At 40.8% G+C, this 24,566-nt stretch overlaps 1 protein-coding gene across 1 annotated transcript in view; it reads left to right on the forward strand.

Annotated features, from left to right (window-relative positions):
- The window catches only part of LOC117396760 (olfactomedin-like protein 2A), a 91,954-nt gene that overhangs the window by 59,235 nt on the left and 8,153 nt on the right, over positions 1 to 24,566 (forward strand). Inside the window, exons 3-7 of the mRNA XM_059005443.1 lie at positions 5,312 to 5,419; positions 7,147 to 7,332; positions 8,627 to 8,858; positions 21,013 to 21,282; positions 21,398 to 21,586. Of these exons, the coding sequence (XP_058861426.1) occupies positions 5,312 to 5,419; positions 7,147 to 7,332; positions 8,627 to 8,858; positions 21,013 to 21,282; positions 21,398 to 21,586 (985 nt within the window). The remainder of the gene's footprint in view (positions 1 to 5,311; positions 5,420 to 7,146; positions 7,333 to 8,626; positions 8,859 to 21,012; positions 21,283 to 21,397; positions 21,587 to 24,566) is intronic.

Here is a 24,566-nt window from a genome sequence, read left to right on the forward strand (position 1 = left end):
CTGACAAATTGTTTCATAAGGCCCAATTTGATGTGCAGTGGTGGCATCAGCACCTTCCGGGGGTCCACCAGTGGCTCCCACTTGACGTTGTTCCTCCCCACAGAGAACTCGGTCCGCTTGAAAGGGTCCACCATGCAGAAGTAGCAGTTGCTTGAGTGGTCAGTGGGTTCCCGCCAAATTCTTGGGATAGCGAACTTCATGGCTCTCTTTTCCCCTCTGTACCATCCTACAAAAATACATTTATTTCACCCATGACTAATGTGTAAGAGATTCTCGCAACATTTTTCATATATATTTTTTCAATAACATTGAAAATTGTAAAACATTTTAAAATTAAAAACTTTTACAATTTTAAAAATTGTAACAAATTTTATAACATAAAATTCCGAGCAACAATTGTCCATCTTACCTTCCAGAGTTTTTTTGCAGTGCTCGCAGGTGAAATGAGGTGCCCAGGGTTTGTCTTGATCCCCGACAGGCATGCCGAAATATGCCTTGTAGGCCTCACACATCTTAGCAGATGCTTCCACGGAGTACTTTTTCGCTCTTGTCTTGACAAATTGGCCGCAGACATAGCGTCTGCCGGATGCTTGCAGCCTCTTGATGCCATCTCAGAAAAATGCAGATATGTATCCACTTAGGCAGCTGGAACTAAACTGAACTGGTGGGCTTAAGGCCCCTGTATTTATACTACTATTTATATTACTGGAAAGTTCTAGAAGTTACTTCAAGTTTACTCAGCACTGAATCTATCTGGAATGTTCTGGAAAATAGGTAAATTTCAAAATATCACTGTCCTGGTCACAAAAGCAAAGTTTGTGGGGAATAATAGCCATTTTTATACTTTTGAGGCATAAGCAATTGGGAAATAACACTTACTACCCAGGAACCAAAAAAAAAAAAAATTGTTACACGGTGTTATTTAGTTTTTTCTAACCGTAATTTGCAACTGACACTAGCTTTCATAGAGATTGTTGCTAAGACCTGGGATTCCACGATTGGTGACGTATTTTCTGCTCGGCCCAAATTAATTCGGGCCAGCCTGCATAGTGAAATGGTACCAAAGAACTCGGGTACGCACCCGAATTGGAGGCCAACTGGAGTTTCACAAAAACATGGAAACGCAGCATTGGGGGGCAATAAGGGCATGTACTCGAATTGGCTTGACTATGCAAACGAGGTATAAGTGTCTTCTCACTGACCACTGATTTTTGTTTTATTTAAAAAAAAAACTTTGCAACTCCCCCATATGTAGGATAAAAATCTACTCGCAAATTTATGACAGGCACTTTTCAATGTGGGTGGTGGTAAAGTCTTATGGAATAAGGTACATTTGTTAACTAAATATGGAACTTGAAACACATTGTTGCCTTTTAGTCCCTTTGCTCAGCCTAAGTGTTCAGAAAAGACATTTTACGTAGAAAAGCACAAGCAGGCTTCCTCCTCAGTATGTATACATTATATCAAATGGAGTTGATTACAATTATAAGATTAAAAAACATGCTACCATTTGTACCTAAATGAAGTATTCAATCAAGGCAGAACATGTTTTAATGAAAGAGCCTTTATGTAAACCTGTGGTAAAGTGTAGCCCCATAACTAGAAGGAAAGGGGGATATTATAGAGCACACACACCCGTTTTGAAACTGTGCTCTTAAATGTTTAGTGCTGTGACAAACAGTCTTCAATTCTATGTAAGTAATTTAAATATAAGAAAAGAGCTGCAGTATTTTATACTTGTGCCAGCTTTTATTAAAAAAGACAAAACTGTTTGCTGGAAGCCTTTTAAGAGTTAAACTTTAGTGATACAGCCTTTAGAGAAAACAAACTAAATTTAGTGGAATTACAAAGGTAGTTATTTAATCATAAATAAATGAAATGCAGCTGTATAAAGAAACTACAACACACACAACAGAGGATGTAACCAACTCTTTAAAACCCACTTTATTACCTCTCATTAGCATATCAACAGTCCAGGAGCCAGACACACTGTGTTTAAGGATTCTCTAATCCGGACCTCACTTCTCCAGTCAAAGCAAAAATTCATATTTGCATAATAATTGCACAGAGGATTGGATGAAATCAAGATTTGATTGGATTACATGGGGTCCCCGAATGGCTCACCTGGTAAAAGCAGTGCCGCGCGGCGTGCAGGGAGAGTCATACAGCCAGAGGTCGCAGGTTCGAATCCTGGTTGTGCAAGGCAGCAGGGGCGCCACATTGGCTTTGGCTCTTCTGGGGTTGGGGAGGTGGGATCTGGCTTAGACTGTTTCTCCTCACCGCTTGAGCTTGGGGAAGGAGATTTGCTGGCCTGGTCTTTGTCCTCCAGAGGCCGGTAGCCTGCGGACATCCGCTCTCGAGTTCCTGGGTGTAAAAAGACGCCGATTGGCTCGTGGGATCAGAGGACGCCGACTGAGCCTCGGGTCCCTGAGCTGTGTGGGGAATCGCTGCGGTGAAGGAGAAAAATAATAATAATAATTAAGCATTCCAAATTGGGAGAAAATCAGGGGTAAAAATAATTGAAAATTCTAAATTAAAAAATAAAAATAAAACATAATTTTCTTGGATTCTAGCCAAATGCAATCCGAAAATCCAGTTTTGGAAAGCTAAAATATCTGTAAACTACATGGGGTCTTTAATATCCTTGAACTTTTTTTCATAAACTAAACAAACTTTGGTTGGTAAACAGAACAAAATAACCTTTTCTTTGCTGTACTACATTTTATGTTTGCTATTTTTAGGCATATGCTTTCAGTAACATCTCAGAGGTGTACTTCTATCAGACATTGAATCTTATTTACTGTATTTGCTCGAGTATAAGTCGAGAAATTTAACCCCAAAACACTATCCCGAAGTGGGGGGGGGGGGGGAGGGGTTCGAAAAAAACCTTGTCGGCAAACATTTAATGTCTGCAAAAGCCATGGCCGGTGTGTGGTTACTACAATCCCTGTGTGTACCTAGCAAGGTTTAGGACCCAGGTGAGCCCTGTGCAGGCATGCATTCAGTGCGTGAGGCGAGTTCACATACAGTACTTGGCAACGCACCTGCAGGTCTGCTGGGAGGGACTGCCTCGCTTTGAGGATTGCTCACTGCCGCTTGTTTGTTGTTTTTCTTTATCAATAGTTTATATTGGCGCTTGAAAAGAAAGAAAGTTCAGTTAAGATCAGGTTGACTTAGTTCAGAGAGAACGGACTTGTGCTGTTTCACTGAACATGCTTTCATGATTCACTACACTGCTGCTGTGCACCTGCATTGCAGTGCCTATCTTTCCCTTATGAAGAATGAAGATTTAATTTGGATGCTAAAACTCCGAAGATCTCATTGTTACACTTTTCTCAAATGGGTTTCTTGCTGGATATTATTTTTTAAATGTGCATATTTTTTGCTACTGAGCTTGTAGTTCATGTCTTGTATTTTTTTGTTTTTGTTGTACTGGATGATTGCTTTAAACAAACGGAACATTGCAACCTTACGGTCAATTCATTCATGGGGGATGAAGTTTAAATGCACGCTCTCCAGTTAATTTTATTAATTCTGAATGAATTGTTTGTTGTGGTTGTTGCATTGAATTGCGCACGCATGCCTTTTTTTTTTTTTTTTTTTTTTTTTGCAAGCTTGATTTCATGTCCTTATTGGAGTGCAAATAGTTTTTCTTGTGTTAAGTAAATAGTGCAAGTTATGTGTTTTTTTCCGCTGTCAATCAAACCTTCTGTACTTAAATATTTTAGATATTCTTATATTTGGCACAGTAGCTAGTTCTAATTTCTGGGAGCGTATATATTTGGCTATAGGCTAAGGGCTGATTGTTACAGCATGACCCTGCAGCAGAGTGCTTCTGTGGAAACTGCGCAACTCCATTGACATTGTTGTGGCAAATCCTTGTTGCCCTCATTGCCAGAGCAAATACTTGAAATTTCTCTCAAATCAAAACGCAAACATCTCAAGATTTGGCAAATACGGTTCTGTGACATTGTCTATATAGAAAAAACTGAGTCCCAGGTTCGTTTGCATCCAGGAGCTGTCATGTAGAACACAGACTCAGTTTCATTGAATTACAGCCAGACCACACCACCTCCCACATTCCACTGAAATACATACAAAAAAACAAAAACAAAAAAATGTACTGTATTGTAATACGTGTCAAAATGACGTGTCTGGCGATTCTAGGTAGAAGTGCTTATAAATCTGCAAATTTGCAAATCAGCTGCTCAAACGCCGTCCGGATATCTAAATACATACATTAAGGAAAACTAACGTATGAAATGTACTCTAACAACAGATTCGATTTCAGGAGTTCATTTTTGTTTTCTGTTTCACTAAACATACCATCTGTTTCAATAACAAATGACTTTTTTTTTTTTTTTTTTAATTTATACCCGAATCTCGCTCTCACAATGGGGGGCTCGACTTTTACACAAGGTTGACTTTTACTCGAGCGAATACGGTACCATAGCAGTACAGCAAAACACGGTTGAAAGCACATAAAAGTATGATACTGTAATATTACTTTTACTCGAGCAAATATGGTACCATTTTCTAGAAATGCATCAAATATTATTACAAATATTACACATTTTACAAACAGAAGGGAACCCGTTCTACATTCTTGAACAAATGTGTCACAATGTGTGCAATTCTGTTACAGGGATCACTAACAAAGGACATACTGTATATTTACTATGTATTTTACTCTATTACTATGTTCTGTATGTATTTTTTTAACATGCCTTTCTTCACTATATTACTTCCACATACTCACATGGTATATTTACAGTATTAGATTTGTATTGCAGCATTAGTGCTAATTTTACCAATGTAGCATGTCCAAATAATGTTGGCACTCTTTCAGGAATTATGCTATTGGTAGTTCTTGCATACCAGAATGCCAGACCAAATCAGATGTGGACCAGATTGCCTGTGGGAAGAAAGAGTGGCCTCCAAATTTGCTTAGACAAGCAAACCAAAGAAAAACTGATAAATATAGTTCATGGACATCTGTGCAGGGAACATTCTGCGAAATATTTCCTTTTAAAGGAGAAATCAACGGGAAAATCTTTGGAAACCACTAAAGCCAAACACAGAAGTGTCACTCCCTTCTCGTTGCCCCTTTTAGCTTTGTTTTCTTAATAAAACAAAGCCTAAGGGTCATTAAATGATCTTTAGTGGCAATGCAGTGGCACTACAATGGCTCTGTACTCCAGGGCTAGGGCAATGCACTCTCACATTTCAAACTGCACTCAGTATTGCACACATTTGCTTTGTGTTTTGTTTGAATTAAACCACAGTTTGTTTTTTTGGCTTCACTCGACAGCTGCAGTCCATGGTGGACCTACTGGAGGGAACTTTGTACAGCATGGACCTCCTCAAAGTTCACACCTACATCAACAAAGTGGTCTCCCAGATGAACACCCTTGAGGAGGTAAGGTTACACAAGCAATCGTATTTATATGTTTTGCAAACATTTTTAATACAGTTACTATGGGGTATGAGGTATTACAGCATGCATTGAGACAATGCTGTACTCTTTCTATTGAAATCCCCAAAGATTGTATTCCATTACCCTGGTCTTTTGAAGTTTTATTTAAACAGAATAAATAAGATATCATTGCAAATACATGTTTCTTGTCCTGCAAATAGAGCTTAGGCAGTACAGTAGGTATAGAGGCTTTAAGTGTCGAAATGTCACACCCCTCTGTGCATTATTTCTTGTGCATAATCAGTATAACGGGGCATTTAGGTACAAACTGGAGGCCACACAAACCACCACTGCATAGGCTTGTTTGCATTAGCAGTTACACAAGCACATGTTAACCCATATTACAATAACAGTGTCTCATCTTCAAAAGTGTTTTTCTTGGGTTAAGCCACAATAAATAAATACAGTAAATAATGGGAGTGGGATATTGTGGCTAAATTTAACGTTTGTCAGCAGTGAATATACGCCAGATATTAAGTATGTATTGAGTGCTTTCGATGTCAACACTTTTGGCATGGTTGCCAATACAGTGTTGAATGCTTATTCTTTGGCTGATAAAAGGAAAATGTTTGGCCAGAACTTTTGAGGAGGTCCATGTGTTTATTTGTACAATTTAATTTCCTAAACTATGCAACTAAGCGAATAAAATAAGTAGTTTACAGTATCAGAAGAACACAGATTTTGGAAATCTATCAGGATTTTGTTGGACGATTTATGTATTTTGTAGTTATAAACCTTAACAATTGAGACCACTTTTTATTTTTTAAATGGCATTTTTAGAACTGTTTGGAACATCTGTGTCTGACTTGTGGCTGCAGATTACCATCCTTAGTTACGGATTTTGTGATTGCCCACAAAGCAAGACAGTTCCACCCATGTGACTCACTAAAAGAGACGTCCCGCTCCAGGAACCTACTACACTATGAAACCCTCTCTATACTGGTTGGGATCAACATCCCCTAAACTAACCTACTGCTGTTGCTCCCAAAGCGACTCCGGGTCGTTGCGACGATCCTGGCTGGGCAGCGCCTTCACAGGCACCATCTTGTAGTTTAAGGGTTCCGTAGTAGGTATCCTGCGTCTGTGTAGCATAGCAGTGCAGCTGCCTCGAGCTGTGACGCTGACACTTTTTGAGCTGTGTGCAGCCTCATCAGGCACGCCACCCAGCCAGTCTGTTACAATACAAGCAAGAAACAACATAGGTGCAAGTTGTGAGATGAACATTCTTATTTGTACATTCCCCTGTGAGACAAACATTCTTATTTGTAAATTCCCCTGTGAGATGAACATTCTTGTTTGTAAATTCCCAGTACATTGGGGCTGTGACTCGGATCTCATAGAGATTAAAGTGATAGGAGTGTAAGGGGCAGTGTTGTCTGATGCACCGCTGTCAGATCTTACTGCTGTCAGTGAGATGAGAGGAGGTTAAAAATGAACCTAGCTGTTTTGCATAGTAGTTATGACTCTCATCTGACACGCGCGCATGGTCCCTGGTTCGTGCCAGGCCTCCGCCTCCTTACACCTGGATACATTTAAAGTTCTGACAGACTTCAATTGGAATACAACTTTCTGCAAGCAACGGCTGATCAACACAACCTGACACTGCAGATTAATCTGGTGTACCCTTTTCAGTATTGCACCTCCAACTTTGTATTTGTGTCATCCTACAGACCATTAAGACGAATCTCACCAGGGAGAATGACTTTGTGAAAGACAGCATGATAAACTTGAGCAACCAACTGAAGCGCTATGAGAATTATTCTGACATTATGATGAGCATCAAGAAGGAGATCTCAAGTCTGGGTCTGCAGCTGCTACAGAAAGATGCTTCTGCTGTTCCCGATAGCAAAGCCCAGGTACTCTCTTGAGATTTCTTTGAGCCCAGCACTATCAAGGGGTGTTGGTTAACCCTTTATCAATATTGTGACCATATGCTAGTTGCTTAAAGCTTATACAGAGTTGCTAAAGGAGCTAAGCCATGCTTGTTATGTCAAAAGATTTTGCTAAAATATTTTAACTATGAAATATTTATGGGTTTATCAACCCCCCTCTTTCCCCCAGAAAGCAACTCATTTATTCCCAAGACATTTGACAAATTGTTAGTGTAGGCCTGTAATGTGTTGTGTGTATCTTTTATTTGGAGATATGTATTTTACAGACATGTCTTGTTTAAAAGTCATTGTAATAAATTTGCAACAATACGTGGAGCAAAAAGGTGAAGCATTTATTTAGACCATCATCAGTTATGTGTTAAATGATTTCAAATACAGGTGTTCAATTCAGTCCTGGCTGTGCAAAGCAGACCAGTCTTCGCTGGGGGCTCTGAAGGGAGTGTCGCATTGACTCTGGTGCTCCTGTGGGTTAGGGAGGCAAAACTGGCAGGGACTGTTTCTCCTCATCACGCCACAGCAATCCCTGCTGACCAGGCACCCATTGAGCTGAAAGGCAGACATCGGCAGGGCTGGCCTTTGTCCTTCAGAGGCCGGTAGCTCACTGACATCCACTGAACCTTTGGGTCTCCTAAGCAGTATGGGGAATTTCTGCGGTGAGGGGAAAAGCGATTGGGCACTCCAAATTGGGAGAAAATTGGGGGTAAAATAATAATTGGACACATTAAATAAAAAAAATTAAATAGCACAGAAGTTGTCATGGTCTAAGGCTGTGTCCACTAGGTCTTGGAGCTAACTTCTCATCTCAATACAAACATTAATGTTTTCCCTTGCCAGCATGCTCTCTGTGTTGCTCTCACACATTTATGAACTCATCCCAGCTGCTAATTCTGGAATGCAGATTTATGACTCTTGGATGTCAACGTTTAGTCAAGCAGCACTGTAGTTTAGCAGGCCAGCCCAAATAATGCACTCTTCTCGTTTTAGTATTGGCTGTTTGGAATGAGCGTTTATAATAGCAAAAATGTGAAACTGATCAGAATTTCTACCATACTAAATGACTTGACAAAATGACATAAAGTATTTTTGTTTTTTTTATTTGACAATAAGTTTAATTAATTATTTATTTATTTATTTAACAATGTGGTCTGTTAATTTGGAGATCTTTTACACAGGCAGTATACATTCATTTAACGTTCAGAAACTACAAACATTTTGCAATATCATCGTCACCAATGAATCCTTGTGTTCTCCATTTTAGGAAACTTCTGGAGAGAAGACTAAAGCAGTAAATAAATATATTGGCAAAAAGGTACCCAAGACAGATAAAACCCCAAAGGAAAAACCAATAAAGCCCAAGAAAGAAAATGTTAAGGGTGTGAAACCCACCCCCAAAACCAAGGCAGCAGGGCACCAACCTGGAGTGATCAGAGGAATCACCTACTACAAAGCTGGGAATCCTGAGAGCAGCGAACACAACCCCAGCAGCAGAGGTAAGACAAAATGGTGTGAACGTCAATCAATACATATGTGACTAATGTGTAATTGCTCACCAGCTTCTCACCTACAGGTTATTATCTACCTCAATGGGGATATAGTGGAGGTTGAAGGTCCTTGCATACATTCAGATCTCCATATATCAAGGGAATTGGAATGAAACTTGCTAGGGCATTCTTTCCCACACGTTACTCATGGTGTCACAATCTGGGGTACAGATGTCCTTCCATCTCTTAAATTGTTTACAAACATGAAAGCATAACAAAGTCACAAACTCATTCTTTCTTAAGCTCATCTTTCCTTTAACTGAAGCTTGACATCAACCCTCTCCACTTTGTTAACCCTTTGCGGTCCTATGTCGGACCTGGTCCGACATTGCAATTATTCCTATCCGGTCCAATGTCGGACCCTGTCCGACATCATCAAAAAGACGCAAAAAAATTGGTTTCTAGTCGTTTTTTCTCTGGAAAAAGCTGAAAAACCATTCAGTGACCGAGTGGGAGCGACAGGAGCCGAGACAAGTCGAAAAACAAAAAAAAAAGGGCGTATCTCATGAATAGTCATACCTGCCCCTGGCATCTGATAATGGAGGCCATAAGGAAACAAGCTGGCTGTGACTGCATTAGCGCTCAGAAAATATCACGGACATTTGCAGAGCTTTTTTCAGATGTTATAGTAATAAAATAATGACTTGGATCGCATTATTGAGGAGTTTGGTGATAAAACGAGTGATCAGGAGATGATTGATCGGTATGTACGACTATTATTATTATTATTATTATTATTATTATTATTATTATTTATTTATTAGCATATGTGAAAGCTATAGTTAACGAAAGGGTGGGGCGGGGCTGGAGATGCCTAGTGAATGCTTTGTTGATATGCAGGGCCTTTTAAACCCGTTTGACTGTGGAAAAAAAATACTTTTAAACAGCGCGTCTAAAATTAACTGTGCGTGTGAAAATAAATTGGACCTGACGCGCCTGACACGCACTTAATAAATGGACTGCAAAGGGTTAATGGAGGGTCTTTACTTGTATACCCCAGGGGTGGGGTTCAAAGATAACTTACATTTTCTAATAAAGTTGTAGCTTTATATACTGATACACAATTAAAACACAACAAGTTTTACATCAATAGCTCATTGGGTACATACATAATGATATTTAAATTTTAAATAGTGATCAGATAGGTTTGTTGATTGTATGAGTAGTATTGTTCCTTGGGATAACACAATACTGAGCTAAAGTCATGTGATTTCATAAAAACGGCAGGTGCTCAGTGTTTGGTATTTGAGTTGAGTTAAAATTGCCAAAATGAGTTGATTATGAATCTGTATAAATAGCCATTTGATTTTAATTAACGCAAGAACAGCAAAAGATACGACCGTGCCTCGCTTGAGTAATGAAGATTGCCTGGTCGCTATCGGCATGATTGAAGGCGGCCTGTCTGTGAGAGAAGTTTCCTGGAGAATGAGATGTTCTGCTTCAACAATCCGCAGACTAGTCCTTAGAAACCAGGAAACCGTCTGTGTGATGGACAGGCCACGTCCTGGAAGGCAGAGGGTCAGCACACCAGCCCAGGACCTTTATGCTGACTGTTCAAGCCAAACGGTGGGGCGGTGGAAGTGTGATGATGTGGGGAGGACACAAGAACGTCTTTGGTGCGGAACTGAGGACAACCTTACTGCTCAGCGATACATTGACGAAGTCCTTGTGGCAACAGTTTTTCCGTTCCTGCAAGCCAATCCAGCAGGGCATTGCAAGACCACACAGTGCTAGGATTACAATTGCAGGACTTTTTCACATTGTATTTGGTCAGATTTTTTTGTGGGTTGTAGTAGTATATAGAGGGAGTCTGAGAGAAAAAATGACACCAAAGTTTGGTGCTTCTTTCATTTGTTTGGTGTGCAAGGTAATCAAACATGCAATCTTCAGGTGTGAAAAAGTTATTGCCCCCCCTAGTTAAAGGGATAATTAGGGTCAGCTGTTTGAGTACTTTTGTTAACAACCAGGCCTGATTTGGGCCAGCCCTGCCCAATATAAATCTGACTAACTTTGGCCCTTACCATCAGAGTAAAGTTGTCAGCACACAGGTTCTAGAGGCACATCATGAACAAAAGAAATTCCTGAAGACCTCCGGAAAAAAGTTGTTGATGCCTATCAGTCTGGAAAGGGTTATAAAGCCATTTCTAAGGCTCTGGGGCTCCACCAAACCACAGTCAGAGCCATATTGTCCAAATGGAGAAAGTTTGGGACAGTAGTGAATCTTCCCAGGAGTGGCCGTCTCCAAGAGCAAGGCGTAAAATCGTCCAGGAAGTCACAAAGAACCCTAGAACAACATCCAGGGATCTGCAGGCCTCTCTCACCTCGGCTAAGGTCAGTGTTCATGACTGCACCATCAGAAAGACACTGGGCAAAAATGGGATTCATGGCAGAGTAGCAAGGTGGAAACCATTGCTCACTAAGAAGAACATGAATGCTCGTCTTAAGTTTGCTAAAAAGCAATTGGATGATCCTCAAGAGTTCTGGAACAATGTTCTATGGATAGATGAGTCAAAAGTGGAACTTTTTGGCTGACATGGGCCCTGTTATGTCTGGCGAAAACCAAACACTGCATTCCACAGTAAGAACCTCATACCAGCGGTCAAGCATGGTGGTGGTAGTGTCATGGTTTGGGGATGCTTTGCTGCATCAGGACCTGAATGCCTTGACATCATTGAAGGAACCATGAATTCTGCCCTGTATCAGAGAATTCTACAAAAGAATGTCAGGCCATCCGTCCGTGAGCTGAAGCTGAAGCGCAGCTGGGTCATGCAGCAAGACAATGATCCGAAACATACAAGCAAGTCTACATCAGAATTGTTGAAGAACAAGAAATTTATAGTTTTGGAATGGCCTAGTCAAAGTCCAGACCTAAACCCCATTGAGATGTTGTGGCATATATATATATATATTACACCTTTTGAGTTCTGCATAATGTGGAACCCGAATTCCCTTGACAATAATCGACAGTCACATAACTTGTCAGAAATATAAAACAAGATTTTCTTTAAGAATAAAAAGGGTGTACAACTAATCTAATATCACAGAAAGGAAAGGTGATTGGTTAGAGATATTCTTGAATAGTATACAGTTCATTGATTTCTATGATCAAACGATTACAATGACCACAACATTATTAGCATACATGTAATATACTAATATTAATTATGGCTCATCACACAAAGTGTCCACTTTGCATTAGTATTTTCAATACTCATTTCTCGTTGTAATCAATCAGATTTCATATAAAAATGCATGAGAATTATTCAACTTGCCATTCAGAACAGAATCCAACATTCCAATAACTAATTTATCAAATTATTTTTACCGTGTTAATTTAGTTTAGACATGATCTACCAAACTGACAACATGTTATCAATCTCAATTGAATCTACCTTCAAATTAACTCAGAAATGGGCCAAAGATCAAATTCTCTGCATTTATTAGTCTACTCCTTTGAGTTACACATTTTCAACAAACAAAATATATTTCTTGCACTCCAAAACAGGAAGTTTTATTCTATTCCTAGAACAATGTATCCACTAACTTGATGGCTTTAGCTACAGTTAATTTCTTGAGTTATAAAATGTTTTATATTTGATATGTTGAATATTTATCGATTTTTAACCAGGAAGTCAGTCTTCCGGTGATGAGAACACTGCAGATTTTCCCATCTCTCTCTACCGAAGGAAAAGAAGATGGTACGTTGCTTGCTGTAGGCATTGTATTGCGCCGGCTCGCAACAAGATAATAGTTCTTTTCAAAGGGAGGCAGCTGTTGATTTCTGATAGTCTTGCAACATTTTCTTTGACTTGTCCGAAGACTTCGAACCGGAATGAGTTCCGTTGATCAGACAGAACTCAATGTTCAAAGAATGTGTTGCAATTGAAAAGTTACGTAGTTTGTAAAAATGTTCTTGTTACAATTCTCTCGTATGGCTAAGGGACCTTCCAGAGGCACAGCTGCTGGCTAGTTGCTTTACTGCATTTCGTGGTTGATTTCAATTAGCAAAATAATAAAAAAAAAAAACATTTTCGAATCTTTGTTGTGTCCTGTTTCAAGGTTCAGTCTCTTGCAGGGCAGAAAGCAGGACCCTCTTCAGACCTTGTTTTAGGCTTCTGAGGACATGATTTTTACCATTTTCGTATCTGATTCTTTTCCCACTTCAGAGCAGATTTCAGAACAGATTTCAGACACTTTTAGAACCTCATTTCCAGAACCACTTTTAGACACACTTCTGCCTCTTTTTCCGACCACTTTCCGGACATAGTTTAAGGCCTTGTTCCAGTCTTTTGAATTAAACCTTGACACGTTTTGATTGACTCGTTAAATTCATGGTTTAACGCCATGCAACATGCCTAAACACTGGTTGGTTTCATCTCTGGGCCACTCCTTGGCCTTGCCCACAGCTCATGATTGACAGTTCGCTCAAAGTTCCTTTATATTGTCAAGTGTGATTGAGAGGCCTGTTTATCATCAATGTCCAAAATTTGCCTGTTTGCAGAGATCTCAGTTCGTGATTAACCTGATTTGACTGCACTCTCCGGTACACTGACCAAACAAAGGGTGTCTGGCTTTTTTTATACATGTGGCCACTCCCCATGCAGCACTCAATTACCTAATTGGGGAATGGCCACACCTGTGATTGTTAGCAGGGACAGATTTAATCCCATCCCTGCCAACCTTACATTCCCCACACACGCAATTTTACATTTTAGGGCTTTCGCCCTGCCACACCATGATACTGAAAAGAATGTTTGAGAACTTTCTTACAAATCCATTGTTAAAGAGGAACGTGGTCCCATGTTTGAGAAATAGCGGCTCCAGTTTTCAACACTACCACAACCTATCAGCAAGAAGTCATTTTTTTTTTACCTTAAATTTAGATGTGTTTACAAAACAATGCAATACAATGTTCCAGAAACGTTCTCAAACTCAGCATGTTTTAAGATTTACAGCAACATTACCAACATATTTGAAGTTTAGGTACTTTTTTGTTAAGGTGCAGGCAAAATCCAGAGTTTTGGGGACCAATATAGCTTACTGAGTATACCAGAAAGTAGGGGTATAAGGTGGTATCCATTATGTGCCCACAGGGAGTGTAAGTTGTGGTGATTTACTTTTTCATGTTACTGATAGATCTAATTATGTATTTACAGCTGTGGTGGGAGATGTATGTCACTGACATACTTGCTTGTATTTGATTTAGCTTTATACTAATTTGAATAAAATAGCTTTCCTTGTCTTCGACCACAGATTGCCAAGACGACCAAAATTCACTTAAATGAATTTGTGGAAACCCATCCTGCAGTCCTCCTGATGCAGTTGTAGCACAACTTTAAAAATAAAAACCAAAAAAAAACCCCAACAACTGAAATAAAAGTCACCGTTTTGACAAGGAGTCTTTGTGGTTGGTGTGTTGTGGTCATCGAGCAGTGCCCTAGATGGGGATAAAGGTCCCTGTCATTCTGTGCTCCTGACAGAATGGAAATCTGCAGGCTGGCATTCCAGGCTTCTCCTGTTGCTACACTTAGACCTAATGGGTTGATTGGGTTATTGGCATGCACTATTCCCTGTTGTTTACAATGAGGAGTGACACAGGTCAGAAAAGAATGGACAGACCAATTCAAGTCCTGACAAGCTTATTGTAACAGACGCAGCACAGCCAATGTGACATAAGATCTCCATTTCTGAATACCTAATGTTCATTTTGAATGCACAGAATGTGTTTGTCAGCTGAATTTACAAATTGCATAAAGAGGAAAGTGTCTCTCCACAATCAGATGTCAGAAACGTACATAAAGCAAAAATAAGACAAACTTTATAATGGGCTGACAAAACACAGTGATCTTATTTGGATTCAATTTAGTACAATTATACAGTTTGTACTTGATTCCTATACATTTTCCAAGGGGATCTATGTTCCATGTTCTTCATCTTTCAGAGGGCACAGTGGGGATGCTGTGATGGTGTTGGCTGTGTAAGGTAATGGCTGCTGATACCAGAACACACGATTGTACTATTTAAAGAAAATGATTACTTAATTGGGGTCGCAATGATGCATACCTTTATTTTTTTAACTAATCATGCAGTTGGATAGCGTGGTACTGCCATTCCTTAGCACACGTTCCAAAGGGTTTCATTATCTAGCTCATTGTGACCATGGGGAGATCTGGCCTCCGATAGGTTGGGATAATTAATAATAATAATAATAATAATAATAATAATAATAATAATAATAATAATAATGAAGGCTGTATCTTAAGAATGAATGGCTTGTACAAATAACGAATCAAATTATCCATAAGCAAGACCTGTCAGTAAGAATAATCCACTTCAAAATACAGGTACATTAACTTCACTGGATCTACACTGTACTAGAAACTAACTGTTATATACATGTTTCATTTTATTCTCACAGGCACATTGTTATGCGCTATGTGTATGTAGTAAGTATTAGTACATGGCACTAGATGTTACTAGAACTTATTAGAAAAATTTGAAAGTGGATCAAAGATTTCCTTTAACTTGATTGGTAAATATGGGCCTTAATCTCTGGTAAAGGACCTTGAATGTTATTGTTCAAACTGTGTTTAATCACTGTTCCAAATCAATCCTCAGGAAAATACGTAAATACAGTATTCATGTATTTTAACTTCTTTCTGCTTGATGAAAGAAAGTCTCTGTTCTTGTACACACCCTCTGAATGTTGTCTGTCAATGTAGGCTAAGTCTGCTTCCTTGCTGCCGTATACAATCAATCTAACTATTTAAATTTAGTACAGCAAATAAAGATACAAAAAAAATGTAAAAGAAAATAGTGTTTGCGGTCAGTGGCAATTACTGCAACTCCCTCCTGACTGGCCTCCCTGCGTCCGCCACCCATCCACTCCAGCACATCCAGAACTCCGCTGCTCGCCTGGTGTTCTCTCTGCCTCGCTTCTCCTATGCAACTCCACTGCTCCGCTCACTCCACTGGCTCCTGATCACCGCTCGCATCCAGTTCAAGACTCTTGTACTTGCCTACAGATGCCTTTACCAGACTGCACCCAGCTACCTCCAGACCCTCATCTCTCCCTACACTCCCACTCGACCTGTCCGCTCCTCCTGCACTAGAAGACTGGCTGTACCTCCTCTATGCTCCCCTGCCTCCAGAGCCTGCTCCTTCTCCACCCTCGCCCCGCAGTGGTGGAATGACCTTCCTACAGATGTCAGGACTGCCCAGTCCCTGACCACCTTCCGGCGCCTCCTCAAGACTCACCTCTTCAGACAGCACCTGTAGAACTCCTCTTTTCCCTCTGGACACTTATCACTCTTCCTTAAATGCGCTTTACTTGCGCTTATCTGCTCCCTATTTTACTGCATTTAATCCTGTACTTTACAGAGTACTGTAATCTGTCACAAGTGTTATTTAATCTGTCGTATTTTGTATTTAATTATATCCTGATGAAACTATCACTGACACTGTTATCTGCTCTGTTATTGAATCGTATTTTGTCGTATACTTGTACTTGCTAGAACCGAAGTGATTGTATTTTATCTTGCTCTTAATTGTATTAATACTTGTACAGTGATTCTTGAAATGTATTTTTGTTTACGATTGTAAGTCGCTCTGGATAAGGGTGTCTGCTAAGCAATAAATAATACTAATAATAATACTACTTCTAATAATAATAATAATAATAATAATAATAATGAAGTAACTACAATAGCAACTAGTCTCTGGTTTGAATGACGAGTTTAAGAAGTCTGATTACTTTCAGCAACTTTGTTATTTCAGCATATCACAGTAACAACACAGGGCGGTTCTCTCTTCTCTAACAAAGGCAGGAAGGAGGCTTTGAATAAATGTTATGAGCACGCCTTGAACAAGCATTTTTGGAGGCTGCCAAAACAACACTATTGTGTGCTTGTAGTTGCTTGCGAAAAACAGCATCTTGTATTTTGTACTGTTATGACCTATAAGATTGTAAGAGTACAAAATACAGCAGATCTGACAGACTTTGCTAGACGGTCGGGTGGCTGAAGTGGGTCATTCTTGAGAACAGACTTTGCTGTATATTTCCACACACACTATTCAGAAGTGGACATAATTGAGGAGTGATCACAGGTCACAAAGCCTTTGCAATTTACCTGCATTTTTCAAGTACCACCTCTAGCTCCCATTAAACCAATGTGTGCTTGTGGCAAAGAGGTTAAGTGGGTACAGGTACAGGAGTGATGCAGTGCGTGATAAAGTAGATAACAATGGGTTACAGTCCCAAACAATAAACACAAATATCCGCCCCACAATAATACTAACACGGTCACCAGTCCTGGGTGCGTGCAGCAGTGCTCATGGTGGGTGATGCAGTTTATTAGTGACAATCATGCAGTACTGTTCCGGCTTGGTGCTGGCCCTTGCTGACAGCTCCGGAATCGTGTCAGCCGGCTAGTAATTTACAAAACAAGACAATTACAGACAAACAAATAAAACACTCACAAAACGTTATTTCTCATGGGGTCTCTCACAGTCCTTACAGGTTTAAAGCTCAAACCAAAACGAAGGAACAGATTACGATTCTCCGTCCCCTTTTATGCCGTCACACATGACCTCTGGTAAACGAGTGTAACCGCCTCTCCAATCTGCGGTTGCCATGTCATTTCTCTTCCGGGTCAATGCGTTATTGCAACGGAGTCTTGCCCACTTCCTGGCTGGCCGACTTCCCTTGAACCCTGGGAAAGAACTGTCAGGCCAGCCTGTCAAAGGAACTCTGTTCTCGCTGCTTAGCGCCTTCACAGGTCGGGAGGGTGATTTACAACCAAGAGTCATTGTATTTCTGTCACAGTGCTTTAATCTGTCTGCTGTTGATCTTAGTGCTTTGACACTGTAAAAGGAAAGTACATACAACATGGCTTAAGGTTTGGATTATGGTTGTTAAAACTATGTTCGTTAAAAGTGAAATTAGTGGTAATTAGAGTATTTGCCACATTGCAACTGTACATTTATGTGTAATTAATATGGCTATTGACAGGGTGTAACCTTAGAGCAGTAATTATACAGTGAATATACAAATGGAATACATTGAATTGTACTGAATGTAGTGAAATATGGTAGAACTCGCATTAAGATTTCTGGTAATACAACTGTACAGAACGGTGGACATTTGTGAATATGATGCGAGCCCCTAGGCCAGTTGAAGTTTTATTTTTATATGCAATTGCATGTTTTTGCTTTAAAATGATATTCACATTTCTAAGATTAAAACATAATATTATCCAAACTAATTAAGCAGCAAGAAACAACAACAGGAAATAACCATACAACCAAGTTTGTTTTTATAAAATATTCTAGAAACCAATTAAAATGCAGTTATTTCAAGATTCAGACTGGTACAGGTAATACTGTATGGAATACAAACAGAAATGACCTCCGTAATCACCCTGAGTATAAGCTCAGAACTACCGGTATCCCAATTCAGACAGACCCACTTACATCACGATCATGCAGGCAGAATTCATCATATTAAACTGGCCATAGTAAAAAATGTACTGTAGTTTATTACAGTATCATTTTTGACATTAGAAGAGATTGATGTTTTGTGTCATTTACTGCAAATGTAAACAAATGCAAACAATTTTTATATAAAAAATGTACATAATTTTCCATATTGTAGTACAGTATACTGCAATTTCTGACATTAGAAAAAAAGAACTGTACTGTACAGTGTGTCATTATTTGAGGCATCACACAGAAATTACATCAACTTTTTTTTTCTGTCTTACTAAATAAAGTCCAGTCACTAAATTCATTCTGGCCAAGAAATTGACAAAGCCTTCATGTAGTTTGTAACTGCACTGTATCCTGTGGCTACTCAATAAAGCCGCTCACGCAGCATTTGACAGACTGCACAAGCTGTGACAGTAAGCGGGTTTGTGAGTTAATATTAAAGAGTAAGTAGCGGGGTTCCGGAACCCGCTATACATCCCCACGTGTTGCTACAACTGTTAAAATAACCTGTCTGTCATTTTTATTTAAACGGTTGTAGCAACAAGTGAGGACATGTAACATATGGTTTTTTTTATAAAATAGTGATAATAAACTGACAATAAGCAAGGTGATATTTCCGTAAGTGGGTTTGTCTGTACAAGGCGCCATGGCAACAACTTTAAATAACAATTTTGAACATTCAGGCCATTTTCATTAAACATTTTCAGTATAACTATTCACTACACTAAGAATAGAAATGTGAAGGACAAATACTCATTATCTCAGTTTAATATTCCATGGATTCTTTCTCTGTTCCAAATGAAAGGGATTCACCCCCGTCTTTGTATCCTCAGACTGCCAGTTTGGTATAAACCTCTATATCGCATCTCACCCGTTTAATATCCAAATACATGCAGTACCCCATCCGAATACCAATCAGTCATGCGAGAGGGGTGCTAGATTTGATCATATCCCTTTCTGCTACCTGAGATAAAAACTGACTGCCCATAGTGTATAATGAATGGCTCTAAGAAAAGCATTGGATGCTAGCTAGTTTAGTTAAAGTAAAACGTTTTCCTTCTACGTTTGCTTAAATCTTTTCAATAGATTATTTCTGAAATATCTTTAGACTCGGGTGAGACTTATTACTTGCAACTACCGGGAGACAGCGTTGCACCACGACCAGCTACAGGTGAGACAACTTCAACTCTGCTTATCAGCCTCCCTCAGATGACTAGCGAGGTGTACGGCTAGAGACTAGAAATCAGCAAGAGTGACGGCCATTTGATTGAAGCATGAACCAGGATTGAATGTGATAATTCAGAGCAGCTTTAGCAGGATCCTCCTGATTGTACGTTTGATCATTTTAGCAACACATCTTTACAAGGTAGTTCTATAAACAAATCTGGTCAGTATAGTACCCTGACATGTTTGAAAGATCTTTGATAGACAGCATAGAACCCTGACATGTTTGAAAGATCTTTGATAAAGACAGTATAGAACCCTGACATGTTTGAAAGATCTTTGATAAAGACAGTATAGTACCCTGACATGTTTGAAAGATCTTTGATAAAGACAGTACAGAACCCTGACATGTTTGAAAGATCTTTGATAAAGATAGTATAGTACCCTGACATGTTTGAAAGATCTTTGATAAAGACAGTATAGTACCCTGACATGTTTGAAAGATCTTTGATAAAGACAGTATAGTACCCTGACATGTTTGAAAGATCTTTGATAAAGACAGTATAGTACCCTGACATGTTTGAAAGATCTTTGATAAAGACAGTATAGTACCCTGACATGTTTGAAAGATCTTTGATAAAGACAGTATAGTACCCTGATACATTTGAATGATCTTTGATACATGTCCGGGTTCTATACTTTCTATCAAAGATCTTTCAAACATGTCAGGGTTCTTTTCTGTCTTTATCAAAGGTCTTTCAAACATGTCAGGGTTCTTTTCTGTCTTTATCAAAGGTCTTTCAAACATGTCAGGGTTCTATACTGTCTGTCAAAGATCTTTCATACATGTCACGGTTCTATACTGTCTTTATCAAAGGTCTTTCAAACATGTCAGGGTTCTACACTGTCTAGTCCCAGACTGTGGCTTCCAGTGACTTCTGTGCAAACCACGTACATGATCTATTTCCTGCAGCTCACAGTGCCACTGTAATGCAGTATTTCTGGGCTAGCTAGGGACATTAGGGAATTTAAATTGTTATCATATGCATTCCACGCCTGGATGTATGACGCTTTTGCATACAAAAATCAAGAAAAATTGAGGCTTTTATAATAAAAAGCTTGATTTACAAAAAACGGATTTGTCATAGGCAACCATGTCATTTTTTGATCACTTCCAGCTTCCACATAAGTAATTTGAAGCCACACCCCATACTAAACTGTACAGAAGACTTCCAATGAATGTTGTCCAAGCAGAATAAAGTTTTTTAAGTCCAAACTTACATTGCTGTTTAACCATTCCAGGCTGGCTAATGTTATCAAGGTCTAGTTTCGTAGAAGTAAACATTAGAGCCACTTCTGCTATGCCTTGCATGTCAGATATTTTAATCTTGATTGTTTTCCCCACGTGCACACACAGCGGAATATCTCTTATCTCTTTTTTTTATTTCCACAGAGAACACAGCGAAAGCTCATTCCCGTTCTGAAGTGCAAGAGTTACAGCCTCAGGACAGGCCTCACATGCTCAACAACTCTGAAGATCTAAGAGCAGTTCCCTCAGAAACCACTACCACCACCACCGCTGTTCCCACGACGACAACCTCTGCTCCCACGGCAACCACCACCACCACCACTGTATCCACGACCACCACCACTGAGAATCCAGCGCCAACCGTCATGATTGTCCTTGAGAATGTAGACAATTCCAGTGGCTCTCTCAACAGAGGTAAAGCACAGCCATTTTCCCACACAGTTCCTTAGGCTGCCTTCATTATATCATCTTTATCATAAAGTCATTGCATTGCATAGGCATGTCATGTTATGTGCCTTCCTGTTCTCAGTGCTTAAAGATGGGGAGTGTGAAGGGACCATATCATCGATAGAGTTGCCTGAGAGACACCACAGCTATGGACGCAATGAGGGAGCCTGGATGAAAGACCCCTTGGCCAAGGACGGAAAGATCTACGTTACCAATTATTACTATGGCAACAACCTTGTGGAGTTCAGGAATCTGGAAAACTTCAAACAAGGTAGGCAATTATTTTATGACCAGTTTCAACTCATTTAAATATATTTAAATAAAACATAGTGAAAACAGATAGATATTACCAAACATAGGGCAAGCTTTATTAAGCTTTTCCTAGAGTGAAAAACAAATTGTGTGTTAATTTAAGTGATCTTACATGAATCTAAACATACCTTTTACACAAAAACTAATGTTTAAGCTACTATTAGTATTGTTGGTACTTGTTTAATGTAGCAATTTCTTACAGATGATACACATTTCCAGATGTGGAAATCAATCTGTTACAGCGCTGATCGACAGCTAAATGAGAGTGACGGATTAATGAGAGGTGGATAAACGGGTGCTGACTATATTACATAAATGACCTAACGACAGCCATGTTCTCCTTAAAGCCATACAACCCTAGAACTGTACTGACTCCCTTCTTTGTTTATGAAGGATGATGCTGTGGCATTCGAATGTGACGCAGTATTGAGAAATGTCACGAAATACCTAAATATCTGAATGAGGAGGGCTCAGGATTTCAAATTCAAAACAGATTTCCACAATCCTGGACCTAAGATAACAGTAACTGTTGAGGTTTTTATTTCAATCAGAACTTAATAAATGTAGAGGGTCCCCGAGTGGCTCACCTTGTAGAAGCGCAGCCGCGTGGTGCGCAGGGTGAGTCACACAGCGTAGAGTCACGTCCTGGCTGTGTGAAGCAGGGTGAGTCACACAGCGCAGGGTCACGTCCTCGCTGTGTGAAGCAGGGTGAGTCGCACAGCGCAGGGTCACGTCCTGGCTGTGTGAAGCAGGGTGAGTCACACAGCGCAGGGTCACGTCCTGGCTGTGTGAAGCAGGGTGAGTCACACAGCGCAGGGTCACGTCCTGGCTGTGTGAAGCAGGGTGAGTCACACAGCGCAGGGTCACGCCCTGGCTGTGTGAAGCAGGGTGAGTCACACAGCGCAGGGTCACGTCCTGGCAGTGTGAAGCAGGGTGAGTCGCACAGCGCAGGGTCACGTCCTGGCTGTGTGAAGCAGGGTGAGTCGCACAGCGCAGGTTCACGTCCTGGCTGTGTGAAGCAGGGTGAGTCGCACAGCGCAGGTTCACGTCCTGGCTGTGTGAAGCAGGGTGAGTCGCACAGCGCAGGTTCACGTCCTGGCTGTGTGAAGCAGGGTGAGTCGCACAGCGCAGGGTCACGTCCTGGCTGTGTGAAGCAGGGTGAGTCGCACAGCGCAGGGTCACGTCCTGGCTGTGTGAAGCAGGGTGAGTCGCACAGCGCAGGGTCACGTCCTCGCTGTGTGAAGCAGGGTGAGTCACACAGCGCAGGTTCACGTCCTGGCTGTGTGAAGAAGGGTGAGTCACACAGCGCAGGTTCACGTCCTGGCTGTGTGAAGCAGGGTGAGTCAGACAGCGCAGGTTCACGTCCTGGCTGTGTGAAGCAGGGTGAGTCACACAGCGCAGGGTCACGTCCTGGCTGTGTGAAGCAGGGTGAGTCGCACAGCGCAGGGTCACGTCCTGGCTGTGTGAAGCAGGGTGAGTCGCACAGCGCAGGGTCACGTCCTGGCTGTGTGAAGCAGGGTGAGTCGCACAACGCAGGGTCACGTCCTGGCTGTGTGAAGCAGGGTGAGTCGCACAGCGCAGGTTCACGTCCTGGCTGTGTGAAGCAGGGTGAGTCGCACAGCGCAGAGTCACGTCCTGGCTGTGTGAAGCAGGGTGAGTCGCACAGCGCAGAGTCACGTCCTGGCTGTGTGAAGCAGGGTGAGTCGCACAGCGCAGGGTCACGTCCTGGCTGTGTGAAGCAGGGTGAGTCATACAGCGCAGGGTCACGTCCTGGCTGTGTGAAGCAGGGTGAGTCATACAGCGCAGGGTCACATCCTATCTGTGTGAAGCAGGGTGAGTCACACAGCGCAGGGTCACGTCCTGGCTGTGTGAAGTAGGCTGGTCTTCGGTGGGGACTCCGAAGGGAACGTCACATTGGCCTAGGCGCTCCTGTGGGTTAGGCAGGTAAAACCGACAGGGGCTGTTTCTCTAGGTGCCCAGTGTGCTCAGAGCAGACACCTGCAGGCATGACTCACCCTACTTCACCCAGCCAGGACGTGACCCTGCACTGTGTGACTCACCCTGCTTCACACAGCCAGGACGTAACCCTGCGCTGTATGACTGAGGTCGGTAGCTCGCTGACATCCGCTCTCATGTTCCTGGGTGAAAAAAGAAGCTGGCTTGGTCATGGGATCTGAGGATGCCCACTTAATCTTTGGGTCTCCTAGTCATGTGGGGAATTGCTGCGGTGAGGAGAAAAGCGATTGGGCATTCCAAATTGGGAGAAAATCGGGGGGAAATTATAATTGGACACTAAATTAAAAAATAATAATGATGATGATAATAATAATAATAATAATAATAATAATAATAATAATAATAATAATAACAGCTCTGAATCAGTGAAAACCCATTATGCGCACAGTAAAGCAGTGCAGATTTAAAATAAATATTAAGGGCCTGGTCAAAACAAACCCAGAATTGGTTGTGGTCCTCTATAATGTGGGAACCACTGGCTGAGACTAAGCTTTTGTGTTTCTGACTATTTACAAGCACTGTATTGTGTAATGTGAACCCTCTAAATTGCTGAGAGCCGTACTCTTAGTATGCCTTGAGGCTGATGTGAAGGCACCCACAGTTGTCCTGTGGACTGGTCTTTTTATGAATGGATGAATGGAATCTTAGTGTAGTGGTTCAGCTAGACATGAATTAAACTTTTCATGTAAAAGATAATTGAAGTCTGGTCTGTGTGACCAGGAGTTAATCTGACCAGAGAGGGAGGCACACATATGTCTCACATCCAGTTCTTATTATGAATAGACAGAGGTATGTTCCTTACAAGCTAGATGCTATTTTCAGACAGGGAAGGACTGTAAATGATATCCACACTGATTTGAAATACGGTTAATCTGTTACAGATATAACCATTATTTTAATTCAATACATTACAATACATTTGC

Source organism: Acipenser ruthenus, chromosome 31 (assembly GCF_902713425.1).
Source record: "Acipenser ruthenus chromosome 31, fAciRut3.2 maternal haplotype, whole genome shotgun sequence".
Taxonomy (NCBI): Eukaryota; Metazoa; Chordata; class Actinopteri; order Acipenseriformes; family Acipenseridae; genus Acipenser; species Acipenser ruthenus.